Source organism: Aythya fuligula, chromosome 10 (genome assembly GCF_009819795.1).
Source record: "Aythya fuligula isolate bAytFul2 chromosome 10, bAytFul2.pri, whole genome shotgun sequence".
Taxonomy (NCBI): domain Eukaryota; kingdom Metazoa; phylum Chordata; class Aves; order Anseriformes; family Anatidae; genus Aythya; species Aythya fuligula.
Window position 1 is genome coordinate 8,259,320 of NC_045568.1, and position 17,826 is coordinate 8,277,145.

Sequence of the window (17,826 nt, forward strand, 5' to 3'; positions counted from 1 at the left end):
TGTTGCATGCCAGAAAGAGGTGACTTCAGCCTTTCCTTAGAAAGCCACTGCACTTCAATAGACTAATACAAAGTAATATGGCAAATATTTGCCTTTCCCTGGGGAAGCAGATTCTGAGGAACCCCATTTATCACAAACACTGAGCAAACACCACAGGAAGGCAAACAATCTGAAATATCCAACAAAAAAAATAAATTGTGGGGGAGCATGCTTGTTACACTGGGAGAGTACCCTAGTCATCCTTCTGTTCATGGATTCCTGCAACTGAGCAAAAGAAAGCTCTGATCTCCCATGCTGGCCATTGCTAAGGCCTGGTTACACAGAGGCCTCAAAAAAAAAAAAAATTCCCTATGGTAAAGTTTAAACATAAACCAGAGGCACATGAGTTACTCCACAGTTAAGTCCTGACGTGCATATTCCTAACTCATTTTTAACTACTGACGTGCAAGTTTCTAAGTACAGCAAGGTGCAGTTCCTCTCCCCCACGTGTTCCCAAACAGACCGTCTGCTCCTCAGCCGCCCCATAAATACATTGCACTCCCTGGGCTGAGCTGTAAGGGTCTAACTGATCCTCATCCAGCTGTCAGGCCCTAACAGAGTTCCCCTTCTAAAGATCAGACACTACAGCTTCAAACACCAGGAAGAGCAAACCCCTAAGGGAGATGCTTCCCCAGAACAGGATTAGCTGGAAGGTGCGAAACGCACCACGTTTGATCATGCATCCTGCTCTGCTGGGCCCAAGTGAGGCATCAACTTGAAATGATTTTGTAGAAGTATTAGTGCAGAAATATTTCACACAGTCCCTGTATTTTGAGATGGTCAAATTCCAGGAAGTGGGTCAACTGAAACATCCTAATCAGACACGTTTCAAACACTTTAAAAAAGAAACACAGCACTTCTTTCACTGAAGTCAAAAGGTCAAGGAGAGTATTTCATACTACTTCTTTTCCTTCCTCATTTCAAGTGCAAGTAAGCACTGAAAACATCCAAGCCCTCTTAAAAGTTTATGAGCAAAGTCACAAAAGTTCCCACTAAAACAAAAAACTAACACACATACAAAAAACAAACAAACAAACAAAATATATACACACAAAAAAGACCAAAGGACTACCTCTCTGTGGAAGCAGTCCATGACTACTGAGTCGAGATATTCCAACTTTCAAAAATTGACTATTTTAGAAAAGTATTAACTGTCCTACATCTTGATTTTCAGAACTTCAGCTTGTCATGCAAGGCTAGAAACACCAGATGTCACCAGAGCACAGTGTTACTACTTACTGTAGGAGCTAACTGCAATTAAATGACAAAAATCTCTTCTGACATTTCCCAGTGTAACCACTAGTTACTGTGTCTCAACTATTCGAAACTAAACCCAAAACTAAGTATGGTTATAGACTGCTTCTTTCAGAGCAGATAATCAAAGACAAGATTGCATTTTCCATGAATAACTCAACTAGTTTTTGGTTGGTTGGTTTTTTTTTTTTGGTAATGTATTTCATGGGTACTTTGTCTTAAGTGTGATTAAGTACCAGAAAATACAATTAAGCCATCACTTAAAGAAAATTAACAGCAGGCACATGCTAAACTTAAAGCAAAACTTAATTAGCAAGCAGCCTACAACCAGTAAGAAGTACATGTTGCAACCCATACCCTGAACTCTACAAGCTAGCAACAAATCTCAGCTAAGGCCCCCAGGCTAAGCCCTAATAATAGCTGCTGACAAGCACATGCCAGCAGCAACAAACGAGAAAAGCTCCTGAAGGTCTACAAACAAATACTTCAGGAAGACAGAACAAAACTATTTAAAGGGTGAGGGGAACAGTTCATAATATGTTAAACCTACATTAATTTAGATTTGCTTGTTTTCTAAAACACAATACCCTCAAACACATCAATAGAAACTGAGATCTTACTGTACCAGAGCTAAGTGACAACTTTGCCAGACACGTTAGTGAAACAGCCTATGAGCTGAATATCCAAGACAATTTTCCACTAGCAGCTTCAACCACTGGTACTTCCAGACCCTCGCTAATAAAAATATATATTTTTGGCATAACACAAAGAAAATAAAAGATTAGTTGATTCTAACAAAGCTGCACAGGCAGACGTGCAAAATCAGGCCTGTTTGATTCTCTTTCACTGCAAAATAGATGTTTTAATTGAAATACTTCACAAATTTTACCAATGGAACAGACATTAGTAACATTATATTTAGTCTTTTTGGAAATTCTGCTTACCATAAGCCACTGGGGTTAGCTTTAAGACAGTATGTAGCGGGCACTTCAGGTAAGGCAGTTGCTCTGAGAAAGGAAACACCAAATTATATATAAAAAACACAGATTACAAAAACATTACCTCTATCATTCTGTTACAGGCCAATCACTTAAAAGTTTCTTTTTATCTGACAGTGTATCTATTTTATTCCCTGGCATACAACAGAAATGCTATTAAGACAGAGTAGAAAAACAAACGTCACAGCATTTCAGGTGAGAAGCAGCTCAATAAAACCACCTACCAAGCTACATGAGCAGATCAAATATCAAAAATTATAGTTGTATACCTGCCTAGCACAAACAATTCCCTTTATCGTCATGGCATGGTGGAATTCACGTTTTGGAACCTTACTCATTAATTTTCAAACTAACTTAATAGAGGAAAATAGACCATTTGTAACTTATCTAGGAAGACTTACCTGCAGGCTTGTCAAGAAAATATGCAAGCAAACAGCGCATGACAGCTTGGTGACATATGACAAGCACATTTTCCTGCCTTTCAAGTTCCATAATTACTGGCTCTAGTCTCTGAACAAGATCTTCATAGGACTGGGGATGGAGAAGCAAGGGAAGAAAAAAACCATAGCATATTAAAAAGGGAACACTTAACAGGTATATGTATATACATTGGAACTTAATTTTACATTAGCCATTTTTTAAATGTTATATTAGGATGCTGGCAACTATTGCAGTAATAATTTTCCTGAAATTAAAAACCACCATTTAGATCTTTCATATATCAAAGAGTACACATATAACTAAAAAAAATATATGCCCTTCATGGAAGGGCTTTATTAAATTAGTCACTATGTTCGTGAATTTCCAAAAAAAATCCCTAGAATTTAATTCAGAACATCTGCAAATGTACAGGTTAAGTCTTGCACAATATTTTCCATACCTCATCTTCAAAAGCATCTCTCTTCCAAGCACAAATCTGGGAAGCCCAGCCTACAGCCATCACACAAACAGTTCACAAAGCCTAACTTGTTCAGGCTGCCCTTTGAAAACAAACCATGGGCTAGACAAACTGGTATGGCAATGGCAGCCACCGTCTCTTCAAGTCACAAAGCAGGAGGCAGGATCACTCTCACACCACGTCCCGAATAGCACACGCACAGCAAATCTGCTGCTGCAGGTCAACACCAAGGTTTCTATACGTGTGCACTCAAGTTAATCTTCACATGCACAGCAAACAATATTTCCAGGATGCGTCACGCATTACACGCAGGGAGCACAACACGTCGCTGGGGCCCAGCAGAGCAGGAAATGATGGCAGCAGAAGGCCTTCCCCTCATCCCAGACAGGCGTGGGGCCTGCTGATCCAGCCCTTGTCATGGGAGCCACCGGTACCCACTGCACGGAAGCTGCTCGTGACAACCACCAAGATCAACCAGACCACTTGAGGCAACACAGTGCTGCAAGATGCCACCATCCCAGAGGCGACTTCATTTCAAAAAAAAGAAACACTTCTTCCAATGGATTAGGAGAACTTTGCAGCTGAATGATTGCCTCATTAGTAAAACAGGGGTCACACCTGCAAGCACATGCTCACATGCTGCCCTCATCACCCTGATTACTCTTGACTGCTAGGGAAAGATCTCACAGCTCTGGTTCCACATTACCAAGGGTGCAACACGAACGACAGAACAGCTGCTCCAATTACTCTCCTGCCCCGCTGCCCTGAATCCTAAGCCTTTAGCACCCACACCCAGGCCATGTGGCATCTGGTAATTGCTCCACTGGAATGGCTTTGCTTTAGAAAAGCTGCCAGCAAGTTACTTTCCCAGAGGCAAGGAGTTTATTAAAGCGAAAGACCAATATGACTATGGATTTCTGTAGCTTTTCAGCCTTAACTGCTTGTAGAGCAACTATCATCTATAACAACAATGAATTGGAAAAGGTAATCTAAAGGTAATCTTGATAGTTTGCATGTGCAATATGCTGAAACTTTGCAATTAGTTTTCCTGCAGTATCACTGCAGGACCAGCACCAAAACGATGCTCACAAGACCAAATACCTCAACTGTTTTTTTAAATCTTTTTTTTTTTTTTCTTTCAAGCCCTGAATCAGACTAAATGGTTTCAAGCTCCGTCCTTACAAATCTCTGTGTGCCTTCCCCTGGAGACAGAGACAACCTTTTAATTAACTTTAAAACATTGCTCTTTCCTAAAACCAGCATGCCTGCACTCAAGAAGACAAGGAATTCAGTCACCTTGGGAGAAAAAATAGCATACCTCTCCTTTAGGGTATCTGTATCTATATTTGTCTTGGTCTCTCAGTGCAAACTCAAGTGGGTAATTTTCCTGTATTTCTTCATATGTCATTTCTTCACACACGCCCTACAGGTAATACAAATAATTAAAATATGCACATTTCCAACAATGCAGAAAGCAGATATTACTCTGATAGTAAGATCATATGTAAATGTCATTTGACAATTGTTTTCATTTAATCTGGCACTTAGAACATCTTCATGCATGACAAATACAACACCTGGCTGGACCCAGACACCGTTACAATGAATTTCTAAATCACTCTATGAGTAAAGCAACATATATTGGCAAGCAAGGTCACTATGTGAGCAAGGTTCCATTTTATCTGTTACAGCTCCTTTGTATCTTACAGATGCAGCTGGAAAGTGCCAACCACCAGTTTGGTTTTGTTTGTTTGTTTTGTCTTTCTTTCCAATCCCCCCCCTACCAAAAATTTCTTAGCACTGTTTATTCTACTAGGGAATGTTTTACCAGGAAAGTCAAACCAAAATTAAATTAATTATTACATGTTTATAAAATATTTAAACAGGAATTAGTTTTTCTAGCGTCTTGGAAACACTGCTTAAATGAATTTCTATCCCATAAAAGGTATGCTATTATAAAGTGACACATTTCCTTCATCCCTAGCACAGAAAGAAACATTTTAGACGTTTACAAAAGATGGACTTACTGCATCTATCTCATTCAAAACCTTCCACTGTTCATAAGGCACTCCCAAAGCTTCAGCAGTCTGAATTGTCCTTTTCATCTGACTGGTCCAAACTTTCAGATCCTTGATATTTTGCTCATTAATAAACTGTGCCAAGCTCTTGGCAAACTGAAATAAAAACCATGAGACACTGGATGAGGGCTCAGAAACAGGACACTACATTCAGTTTGGAATCTGCAGGCTCTAGCCTCTGTAAGCTCATTATAACTTTTCTACACGATCTGTCAAGTTTTTCCTAAAAAAAATAATTTAAAAAAAAAAAAAAATACATGTTCTGTTAAGCCAAGAGGAACAGGGGAGGGAAGGAAAGGAGTACAAGGAAGACACAAGTGTTCGGCCATTCTTATCTTTATCTCCAGGAATTTTCCCTTCACCTTTAAATTGTGAATTTTCCCTATTATCAAACAAGTTAGGAATTTACAAAAATATAATTCAAGTTATGGCCTCCTTGACAACTTCTTTGTGATCTAGGATAAAAAGGAATTTAAATCAATGACAAACAGAAGAGCTGATACCAAATCACAGCAAAAAGCGTGTCCATCCATGTACACAGCTAATAAAATCTTTAACCTGTTAAGAGGAAAAGGGTGTAGAGGCAGAAAGTTGTAATTACACAGCACAGGCTGTACACACATGCAGAGATACAATCTAAACCCAGAGGCATGCTTTTTCTGGAGGTACTTACTTCTTTACCCCTGACAGACAGTCCAGGATCTCCTCCTATTCTCCCTTTCAGATTGAGTTCACTTTCTCCATGTCGACAGAGGTAGATTGACCGAGGAGTCACATGGATATTCATGAGGTAGTAGACAATCCTGCTCTGGATGTGATCCATCACTCTGTTCACAAGGTAACTCCTTCCAACATCCATAATTTTAATATAAGAAAGATCCCTTTCATAAGCAAACAACAATGAAAAATGAAGATTCCATATAGTTCCTATTAGCAAATAATCACAATCTTCCCACGCCCTCTCTCACTATAAAACACAGAGAAAACAAGCCAAAGCAATAAACAAACCCTCCATTACCCATGGAATATGTAGTAGTCCTAAGGGATAATCCTCAAATGGTGACAGGAACATCGCAGTACCCTGGAAGCACAAGATTAATTCTATTCCTCTTCCACATGTGAGCTCCTCACAAAATTCCTTTTTTGTTCCCCTCACTTGCAGTCTGTGTCTCAAATCTAGATCCTGTTCTTGGGAAACCATCCCTCTACTGACAGGCAAATTCAGTGTAGGCACTCAACAGCAGCAGCTTCAAAAAGATTTCCAGCTGTTTTATGATACTCAATATTTTTCTCCAGGTTACAAACGCTTTTTCCCACAGCAACTATTTGCCTGATTGCACCCAAGTTCATAAAGTCATGGTCTCTGGGAACCCTTCCAGAAAACCTGAAGCATCAGAAGGACTAGGCACTAGCCTGAAGCAGGACATTTTCTCAACCACTCTAACAACCGTTTATTAACAGTACCGCAATTTACCCCACTACTTTCTCTCAGCATCAGAGAGGTTATAATTTCAATTTTCTTTCCTTATCCTTTCTCATCTAAGCTACAATTTCAGAGTAGCATCTAATTTAAAGGAGGACAAAAGTCAAATAAGCTGAAAATAACCACCACTGTTTTCTGGAGATGCATGAGACATTACACTATAATAACACAAGAATATTTGTAATAAAACCAAATGGAGGTGTGAGAAACAAGCATCATCATCTCATCTTTGACTGTATTCTTTGGAGTTAATCATTACTGTTTCACACAGGCATAACAGTTAGGTCCATCACAGACATTTCATGCATGAACTGGTCTAAATGAACCAGCTTCACATTGCTTACAGTCAATTACATTAAAATGTAGCTCAGCCTTCCTATAGCACTGGTCCTTAAACAAACCAGGAGCCCCTTGTATGACTGCAGCTCAAAATGAAATCCTGGACTGTACCAACAGAAACAGGGTTCATCCTCACATGATTTGACCCTAACTTACTTTATAACGTTGAAAGTTAATGAAAAACAATTGAATGCTTTGGCAGGAGGGCAGATAATCTAGATATGAAACTTTCTCACAACCCTGCATGTACAGCATTATTTACAAGGGTAAATGAATACATTTAGGAATCACATTTAAGAACAATGTGTTCCAAATTCATCCAAGCCATGTCAACAAATTAAGTTATGCTTACAAATCACCCAGGCCCCTGCTACACATTAAAAATATATATTTATTTTTTTTTTTAAAAAAAAAGCAACAACTGACCAGTACATCTCATCTGGAATCATTTAGAAATGGTGGTTTTATCCCAGAAAAATCAAAGCATTCTCCAAGTAGGAAAATCAGGAAGAACATTGTCCCAGAATAAACTCATAAGCCAATTTTCCCTCAAGCAAACAAGCTTTCAGGCTACACCTCCAGAGTCAACTGTCTCTCATTTACCAGTGGAAAAAGATGTCAGGACATGAAAACCATGACTAGAAAGCCCCCATCCCTAATATGGGATCCTCCAACCTTTAATGAGATGTCTTATTATAACCCAGTTGTGATCACTGTAATACTGAATCTCTTACTTGTCAAGAGTTTCATCTAACGTCTCATATGAGTTCTTGTAGCATTCTATCCTTTTCATGAAATCTTCAGTTGCTTCATCGTTACTACAATCAACGTAGTCTGGACTACCCAGCTTCACTTGCTGTTTAAAACAAAAACAGGAGAGTAGTACATAAGTTTATTTCCCTTTTTAATAGAAGTTTAAGTAAATGAGGGCAGGGGCAGAACACAACACAAAAACTTATTTATTTTGTTAATTAGAACATATGTAGAGCAAGAAGATTTGTTATTCACGGAATTTAACTTCTGGGATAAATACAGATAGGAAAATAAATGAAAAGTATCGCACTAAGGGGAGCTAACAGTTTTTGCTACTGGAAGTTCTTACAATTGTACTTGTATACATACTGAGGTACTTTAAACCTTTTGACTTAGAGCAGTTAAAGCAAACTTTCCTGTACTCACCACAATGTTTGCAGCAATGACCTCTGGATCTACACAAACTGACTCCACAAAAAAAGTCTTCAGCCCGAACAGGAAGTCACATGTACAGAAAGAAGGAAGAAAAGAAGATAAATTGGATGGAGACCAACATGGACAAGCAGCAGGCTGACCACTTCTATGCTCTTTTCTAATAGCGCTTGCTTTGGACTTTCCTCCATTGACTCAGAAGGTCTGCTTCTCCAGGCCCTTTCAGCAGAAATGGATGGCTTACAGTTCCCTGAAGCGTCATGCTTTACACCCTTTGCCCCATCAATGCTTGTAAGTGGAAACATTTTGGAGTGAGAATAATTTAGGATTGAAGACGGAGAAATAAATGGAGAGGATGTAAGTTCAGCCATACAAACGGTAACTGACACTTCTGAAATAATAAAGTGGGAACCTTTCAATTAATGGAGTAGTCTCACTCAAGAGGTTTCTGCTTGGCTGTCTCAAAGGTTTGTGGAGATGCAAGGTTACTAATAATCTTCCATTTGCTGTAAACAGCTAAATGCAAAACAATCCTGGACAGAAGGCAGAAAGACACAGGAAGTCTTTGGTTTGCATGGAATTAACGCAGATTTCCCTACATGTTTCTGCAGGAAAAACCTGGCCAACACTAAGAACCACAGCTTTAATAGCTCTTGCTAACAGTGTGCTAATAATTACACCTCCAGAACAATGCAAGTGAAGCCCTAGCATGAAAGAGATTAGCTCCGAAGAGTACACATTAAAAGACAAGAAAAATGAACATGGGGCAACTTTTCATCACAAGCAATGCTTGAGGACACAAAACACCACACTGACTGTACATCTAGCAGTGATGTGCCTAATGCTAGTGCACGTCTAAACTCAGACTACAGACAGGGCGATGGGGCAAAACTACCACCGCCATGCTTGTCCAGACATTAACTAAGAACATTTCTGCTTTTTGACTCACCTTATACCCATTTTCTTCTCCAAATTTGTAAATAGTTTCTCTACGTTCTCGAGTTGTATTTGTAGCATCAAAGACCTAAAAATAATTACAGAGAAAGAGCAAGGGAAGAATTAGAAAAGCATCATAGCCTGTGAAAAATGGTCAGTGACAACAAAAACAAGAGTTCAAAATCCCTCAATGTGAAGGAATGCAACAAAAATAATTCCCTTCCCTTCATTCTGCTACCTTTTATTAAGTCAAGACACTGCTATTCCCAGAAAAAAAAAAAAAAAAGACGTAATTATGAAAATAAATTTATTTTATCTGACTCAAGGCCATGCTCTTCTTACATATCTCAGTCTGAACACAGATGATCACAAATGGAGGCTACATTACATTTCTATAGCAGCTTCTCTTGGTGATACACAGAAAGAAATCTTTGAATTTTCACAGTCCCTTGTCAGAGATTAATGCTGTGGCTCTTAAAAGGTGCCTCAGTTCAACAGCTTAATGGCTTGAAAACAAGCCAAAGAATACATAAAAAAGATGGTGAAATCAATGATACTGAAAATACAAGTGTAAAACTATGCAGAAGACCTGCAAGACTAGCAAATCCTGTCTGTGAATTATAAGGAAAAATGCAGAGGCTTTTCTGAGAAAATATGTTTAGCATTGAACATACCAGCATTTTACCACAGTATAAAGTTTACCTCATAGGCACAACAGAACTTGTAATTGTAGCTAATGGTTTTCCCTGTTAGTTCATAAAAACACCAGAGTTGTGTCAGTACAGTCTTTAAAAAAGCAATGTTATATATTTCAGGTGAATGTACAACATACACAACAGTGTAGTTTGTTGAAATTCTTATATTTTGCATCCTGTTAAATACTCAGATATACCATAATTTAAACTGAGTCTTTTTTGCTCTCTTCAGAGATTTCTTCAGTGTCAATAACAAAACTACCTAGCAATACTGAAGATGCTTTTTGTTCAATAAGTCATTACCATTCACTCGAAACACTAAACTATCAAATAAAAACAAGTGCAAAAAAAAAAAAAAAAAAAAAAAAAAAAAAAAAAACAAACAACAAACACAAAAAAACAGATGTACAGATGTGTTTAACAGAACATTACATAGAGTAGAGAAGGTAGACAATTTTATTAGTGTCATCCTATCCCCAGTTAACACCTCAAATCAAAGGTGATTGCCCAGTATAATCCTCACCCTAAACTTCAGTGCTTCTTTCATTGCAGCAACAAGGCTGATCTAATTTACAAGAGAAGAAGAAAATCTGATATACTGAAGAAATACTGGAATAACTCAGATTGCATATTACCCAGCCGAGAGACACTGTTTTGTAGAGAAAGATCTCAAGAATTTGTCTTCATCAAGAAACTTACAGCCACGTGCCCGTTTTCTTCACTGAGGTACTGTCGGACGTCATTCAGCGCTGCTAAGGCACACTGTCTTAAGAATGAAAAAAAAAGACAATTCAAATGCTAGTAGAAGTCATCTTATCACTCATGCCTTGAGATCAAAGTGCCCTGGAAATATTACATCAACTCCCTCAAAAACACATATTGCCAATCAGTCCCTCTTTGAAACAGGAGAAAACCGACAAAGGTGAACAAAGCCCTAGTAAGGAAATATGGTGATGGCTATCTGCCTAAAAGAGCAGTCCCATGCTCCTCTGGGCAACCAATACAGCTAGACATCAACACAGAATAGCCAACAGCTACTCACAGATAGTTGCTTCCTAGTTTGATTCTCAAAGAGAAAAGAAAAAAAAATTAACTTCAGCCTTTCATCTTGTTTCAACATTCATTTCAACTTGAGGCCACAATAGACCTTACAAGCATTTTTCAGTAATTTGCTTCTCTTGTTAACTATTGCGTAAAAATTGCTTATGGCAAAAAATCTGCTGAAACAGAGAGCAAAACAAAGTTAGTGTCAAGTATTAGAGAGAGAGAGACATGAAAATAATACCCCATTGTAATCACCAACCCAATGTAATTTGTACTGGAGACTGCTGAAGAAACAAACACCAAAAAAATCCAACCCCAACACTTCATACTTGTGCTAAATCTGGACAGGGATAAACTCATTATCAACTTTCCTATTTGCCCAGCATTGGTGTTATCTCCAAAGTCCATTATGATTTGTAACATATAAGTAATACTGTGGGCAAAATTAATATTGTGTATGATTTGCTCATTAATAGAGCAACGCCCCATTTATTTCAAAGAACGACAATCTGTTTGAAGGGCCAACAGAAGAATCTGCCCATTTCAACAGCCTTTCTGTGCATTACTACTCTGTTCTAACTTCCAGACTGAAATGCACCACTCTCTTTATGTATGTTCTGAATGCAGAACTTTATTTTAAAAAGAAAACGTTTCAATCCTGACAGTATTTCCACATTAGTGTGGCTAACAGATGTCAGGAACTGAGATTCATCAGTCAAATCTTCACTAAATAAATATAAACTCATTGCTAACTAGGCAGATTAGCTCACACAGCCCATTTCATGGGCTATTCCCCACCATTTAGTCTAATAGGTGACATGGAGGCACATAAAGGTTTCTTTCTACCACTAAGCAAAAGGCAGATGCTAGCAAGGCTAATGCACCACTCATCTACAAAGGTTCAGAAGCTTTTATGCAGGTTATAGCAGTCCTTAATTGCTGCTGAAGTGGAAAGGAAGGGAGAAGAGAAAGAGGACAAGCAGAAGGGGAGCCACAAAACAAAGTCCAGACAGCAGGAAGATCCAGGTATTTTTGATGCTTGACCTGAAACAACTAAAAACAAAATACACTGTATTTTAACCAGCCTCAACAAATGACATTTACATTCCTCTAGAAACTCTTTTTCTTATCACTTCATGGTGTACTAACTCTTCTCCTGAGCATACAAAAATGTACAATGAAGAAAATCAAAAGATCATCCTATTGAATCTTCCATAAGAAAGGCAGCTCCCCCTAGCTCTGATCTTTTCTTCCTCTATCCTTTCTTCCAAAGGTACTTTCTCTACACTGAAGAGCAGATTCTTTCCAGGAAAGAGGGGAGCCTCAAGTGCTTGTGGGCACAAATGCTTACCCCAAGCTCACCTTCCTTTGTACAATATTAGCAAAGTATTGCAGCTGCTCAGGCACTGCAATGGGCTAAGTGCATGGAGTACCTGTGTGGAGGGTAAAAAGACAATCTCAGGGAGAGAGTGCTAGTGCGTCACTCCTGCTCATTTGAGTGGATAATGACAAATACATTCAAAGTACTGCAGGTGAAAAATCCCAGTATGCAATCCTGAAAGAAAAGGAGCTCTGTGATTTTTCTTTTTCTTTATAATCCACACAACCATTCTGAAACGGCATTATAGGAATTAGATAGTGAAAAGGTCACGCCTAGTAACTGGTACCTGACAAAGAGGTAAAAAAAAAAAAAAAAAAAAAAATTCTCCTTTGTTTTGTGAGAAAATTTCCTGAAATATCCGTATCAACAACAGCTTACCAAAAGGCCAAAAGGAATCAAGTTTGAGTATTTACCTTCTGCATATTTTGATGCTTCAACTGAAGCAGTTAGGAAAAAAATATCCTAGGTTTTAAGGAGTCTAAACAAATCACTTTTCCATCCCTTCTAGATTTCTTTTCCTTGACATTTCATATTGCAGTCTCTTAAGGGTCTTCTGAAGCATACAAAAATGAAACTCAAAGCAGTATTCAAGAGCAAATTACAGAGTACCATTATAATACAATTCGCATTGTATAGCCAAACACATTCAAAACTTACTTCCTGATTTTCAAGCCTTCTTCATTGTCAGGCAGGAAGAATTCAAAAGATTTATATTTCTTCACCAAATCTCGACGATACTGACCGACATTAAATTCTGCCAAGAAGAAAACAGTGTTAGTGGGAACTAACAGCATTCATATAAAAAGGATAAATGTTATGACAGCTTTGAAACCAAACTACCTGAGAAGATAAAATAATTCAGTGTGCTTTTTTTTTTCTCCTTTTAAATATGAAGACCATAGAAATGGCAAAAGCATATTTGAGCTGTAGGCAGCTTCAGTGGAGTCACTTGACCATATGGCTATGCCTCTCTCTGCCAGTTCGCCTGAACAACAATAAAAATCTCCTTTCCTGTTTTGTGAGGGTGGCTGGAAGTCTATTTCAGTAGTCTACAAATAATCTAGCTTTTCCCTTCTGCACATATGTGCAATATTCCGACAGCACTTCCCAAAGCTTTCGGCTCTTATTTAAGCAAGGAAGGGCTCTATACAGGACTAGCCCACCTTGCTTTTGATAAAAGACACTCAAGTTGTGGAAACAATTTCTTAAGGACCTTGCTCCTTAAAATAGTTCTACTCCTTAAGGATCAGTATATACCATTTCACAACCCCTGTTCCTTTCACTAAAACAAAACAACAACCAAAAATATTTTAAATGCTTAAATTGGGGGAAATGTCACTATAAGTACTGAACACAATCTTACTATCATCTGTTAGCGGTGGTCAAAGAAAAGCTATTCCTTATCTGGGCAAAGGTCTACGTGTGTCTACGTGTCACCCTGTATCAGAGAGGGGATTAGGGCAAGGCAGCTCTGTTTTGCAGCACAGCAGGCAATGACATTGTACCCTAATTAACTTCACTCAACAGCTCTTAAAGTAGGTCTCTGAAATGTAATTAATGTTTAACTTGTTTTCTGACCTATAGGTTTTCTCTGCTGAACTGCTAAGCATTTTTGTTTAATGTTAGATCAGACAAGTACTCTGAGAAGCTGCCAAGGTATCACTACTTGCCCAACTTCATTTCTAGGGAAAGAAATAACAGACATCATTACTGAAATGAAATTAAGAATTAAAAAAAAAAAAAAAAAGACACAGGATTAAAAAGCTCAATCTTAAATTCTCCTGACAGAAGCATATAGACTGCTGTGTGGATGAAGGCAAGGAGAGGATAAAGAATAATCATTATTTGTCCCCTCAAATTTGAGTTTTGTTTGAATTCTACAATGTTGATGTATGAGGTGGATTATAGTATAAACCAAAACCAGGTTATTCTGTGACAGGCTTAATGAGCACTGGCCATACTGGCTACAGGAAAAGGTGATTCCTTGTAAGAATAAAAAAAAAAAAAGAAAGAAAGAAGAAAATGCAAGAAGTTCAGATGGCCCATGTTGCCAAATCATGGCCCTTTAAATAAACGAAAATGAATATTTTTATATCAAATAATAGCTACTGCAAGAGCAGTGTCATGCACAACAAAGGAAAAAGTGCTATCTGGTGACATAATCTTTCGTCCTTATTATTAGCACCTACCTCTGTGGAGTTTTACAATGCTAACTGCTATCACAACTACCACACAGCTAAAACTATTCAAAAAGCTTCCGAAGGTTCAGTATCTAAAATCCACACTGAAATACAATTCTATTCAGGCATCTAATTGACCTCATTTCCTTCAAAAAGCCCAGACAGAAGTCCTTTGTGTTTTTAAGCATTTAAAATTCTTAATGACAAAGGATTTTGGAAGGAACAAAAGACAAAACAGAACTGATGGCTTAAAAAATTTAAATAACATCAACCCTGGGCTATTTACCTGCAGGGTTTGTTCTTGAACTCTGCAGCTTGCTTAATGCATGTTACATGAAAAGACGGCATTTATCTTTTCTCTGGTTTACATGAACTAATAATTTTAACCATCTGTCTGAGGATAAAAACTGTATTAAGTTTTTTTTTTTTTTTACTAATTTTAATGCATTAAGAGCCAGAGGATAACAGATGTTAGTAAAACTCGATAGCTATCACATATCACTCTTCGATTCAGTCCCAAACAGGAAGCATGATGCCGTGTGCGATCCGGTCCATCAGTGAGGTATTTTAAATTGATCTTGGCTTCAGTAACATTGCATCACTGATGACCACAGTTATCAGACTGTGGTTTTCTAAGAAAACCCCGTCACACTTTCTAACAAAGGCAAACCATAACCAGCAACCTAGGATGGAAGCCCATGTACTAACTTCATGTTCTGTATTTTTGTAAAGAAAGGCATCGGTGTTGTAACAATTTGTTAAGCAGCACAGGCACAGATATTTTCTGATGTGCTGCTTCCTATAACTGAAACAGTCCACTGCTACCTATTTTACTTTATTCAGGATATGTTCAACCAGCCACTGAGTCAGATGTGGACAATATTTTATTTGTTGCCTGGTACTACATTTCTGCTTTTCAAAGTTCACATAGTAGAATGCTCAACACGAGCACATAGCCACGGTGTAACCAGCCTAAGCCACTGCTTCCCACTCAAAACACACATAAAGTCCTTAAGAGAATGAGACTGGTTCAGTTCCTTGCACTCTTTATGTTCAAAGACACAGCTGTAACCTATTCCACAAATACTGCGTAACAACACATTGTTTAACTGAGAATTACACATTGCACAAAGTTCACAGAGAAAAGAAGATGGAGAAGCCAGAACTTTAACCCAGAAGTGCTGACTGCTCATCAGCTTGTAAACAAGCTTCCTTTTCAGCCCCATACAGAGAAGGGGGGGGAGCAAATGAAGAACCAAAGTGTTAAGGGGAAAAGGGCACTGTTGATTTAGGCGTCTGTCAGAATATGGAGGTAAACGAACAGCCACTAGAACTTGATCAATAAACATCTAAACAGATGTTTTACAGTGTATTACTTTAAAATATAAAAATAAAATAAAAATAAAATAAAAATAAAAATAAAAATAAAAATAAAAATAAAAATAAAAATAAAAATAAAAATAAAAATAAAAATAAAAATAAAAGCAGACAGATTCTAAGTAGTCAATCTGGGCAACAAAATTATTGGGAATTAGGGTTATAAAACGCCTAACCTCACCCCTGCACTTCTGATGCAAACAAAAGTCAGTCCATCACCTTTTGTAGGCACTCCAATCCAATTTAAATATCGTGTCAGCTTCTTCGAGATGTAGGTTTTTCCTCTTGCTGGCAGACCCACCATGACAATCAGAGTAGGGCAGTTGGTCATACATACTGAAACAGAAAACCAAGAAGACAGTTACTTAGCAGTAACATTCCCACAAAGCAAAAGCTTATACTGCAGCAGCAAATTACAATCCGTGTGCTCTCAGAGGAAGTGACTGTTCAAGCAGCTCATGCACATTGTCGCCCTGTTTCAGGGGTTTCTTAAGCAGGACAGTGGACCTAACTGGGATTCGTAGGCTGTGTGGAATTTCAGAAAGGAAAACCAGTGGCAGTACAATGCTGGACACACAAGTTGTATATGGGTAGAAGACGAGAAACAACTGTTTTTTCAGCTATGGTTTAAGACATACAAAAACAACAGCAAAAAGGACAGATGTGACCTTCTTAGGGACTTCATACGCCCCTATGCACCTCAGTTCAGTGCTTGCATTGAAAGGAAACTGCAAGGTGTACACAATTTCTAAGATAACTTTTAAATCCCTAGGACACCACCTCAACACTGTTCAACCTTTTCTTGGTTTGGAGAAAAGCAAGGATGACATATGCAGCTTAGTACATTATGGTGTGACAAGGTGCTCAGTATTTATGATTTCTCCTTCAAATATTGTTAACAAAAAACCTCTCTTGAAACAGCACAATTTAACTGCTCTTGGTTGGTTAGTAGAATACATAAAGCATGAGTATGCTAGGCTATGAAGCACAATCATTGGATGTACAGATATACATAATCACTCTTAAATCAAAGAGAGAGTTTTTAATTAAAAAAAAAATCACTGAACAAAGTTGGAGGAATTTGTGTCTATAATCTGAACACCTTGAGGCATTCCTTTCAAATGACAAGGGTTTTGCATGTTTTAATGGTACAAAACTATGGATACCTTGCATGAATCTATCACCGCTACAAGGAACTGCCTAAAAAGAAAGAAGATATTAAAGTGGCTCACAGATCGTCCACATTCTGTATTTCAAAGGGCATTAACTTGCATACCACAATCAGATGTGCACCAGTTTCCTCAGTCTCTCCATTGAGGAGCCCATTCCCTCCAAGAGACTAAACCTCAGTGTCTCACCGTAATGTGTAACTGAGCTCTGCTGCACTGAGATTGCCTGAGATTCCCAAAGCCTGGACTCACCCAAAGTCCCATCCCACTAAGTTACACATATAAATCCTGCACAGCAAGTCCGTCAGAAGAGAACGAACAAATTAGCTAAGACAGATGCACTTTCTTAAACACACATGGGAAGAAAAGGACACAACACCACTTCTCACAGGAGAGCAGGCAAAAGGTGTACTTAACCTCAAACCCGTGAAAGAGAGGCTACTCTCCATGCAATGAGTGTGACAAGGGACTGAATGCAAACCAAAGCAGATCCATCCACACACATGCAGGTCTCCAGAAGAACACTGATAAAAGCCCTAAAAGTTAACTTTGCTGTGCCCAAGTCTATGAAGAAGGATTACATTTTCTTGTCCGTCTTCCTCTTTGTCCCACATTCGTGCCTGGGAACTCTGACTCCAGGAGGAAGGCAGGCTCTGGGGAAACAAAGTCTAGGAGGTGCAAAGAGGACAGTGCTTACTGAGCTTAACAGCTTTGCTTCTGGTTTTGCAGGCACAAAATAAATAAATAAATAAATAAATAAATGTGGTGAG

The 17,826-nt window shown here is 38.4% G+C and overlaps 1 protein-coding gene across 4 annotated transcripts in view; it reads right to left on the reverse strand.

Moving 5' to 3' along the window:
* PFKFB4 (6-phosphofructo-2-kinase/fructose-2,6-biphosphatase 4) overlaps positions 1-17,826 on the reverse strand; it is a 47,188-nt gene that overhangs the window by 10,219 nt on the left and 19,143 nt on the right. For 3 of the 4 annotated variants that reach the window (XM_032193942.1, XM_032193941.1, XM_032193944.1), the window contains exons 2-12: positions 16,107-16,223; positions 12,988-13,084; positions 10,605-10,671; positions 9,224-9,298; positions 8,269-8,325; positions 7,824-7,945; positions 5,941-6,148; positions 5,217-5,363; positions 4,508-4,612; positions 2,693-2,822; positions 2,238-2,300 (exon numbers count right to left, since the gene is read on the reverse strand). In XM_032193942.1, coding sequence (XP_032049833.1) covers positions 2,238-2,300; positions 2,693-2,822; positions 4,508-4,612; positions 5,217-5,363; positions 5,941-6,148; positions 7,824-7,945; positions 8,269-8,325; positions 9,224-9,298; positions 10,605-10,671; positions 12,988-13,084; positions 16,107-16,223 — 1,188 coding nt within the window. Of the gene's footprint in view, positions 1-2,237; positions 2,301-2,692; positions 2,823-4,507; positions 4,613-5,216; positions 5,364-5,940; positions 6,149-7,823; positions 7,946-8,268; positions 8,326-9,223; positions 9,299-10,604; positions 10,672-12,987; positions 13,085-16,106; positions 16,224-17,053; positions 17,076-17,826 lie in introns of those variants that run through there. The other variant, XM_032193943.1, reaches the window with a different exon arrangement.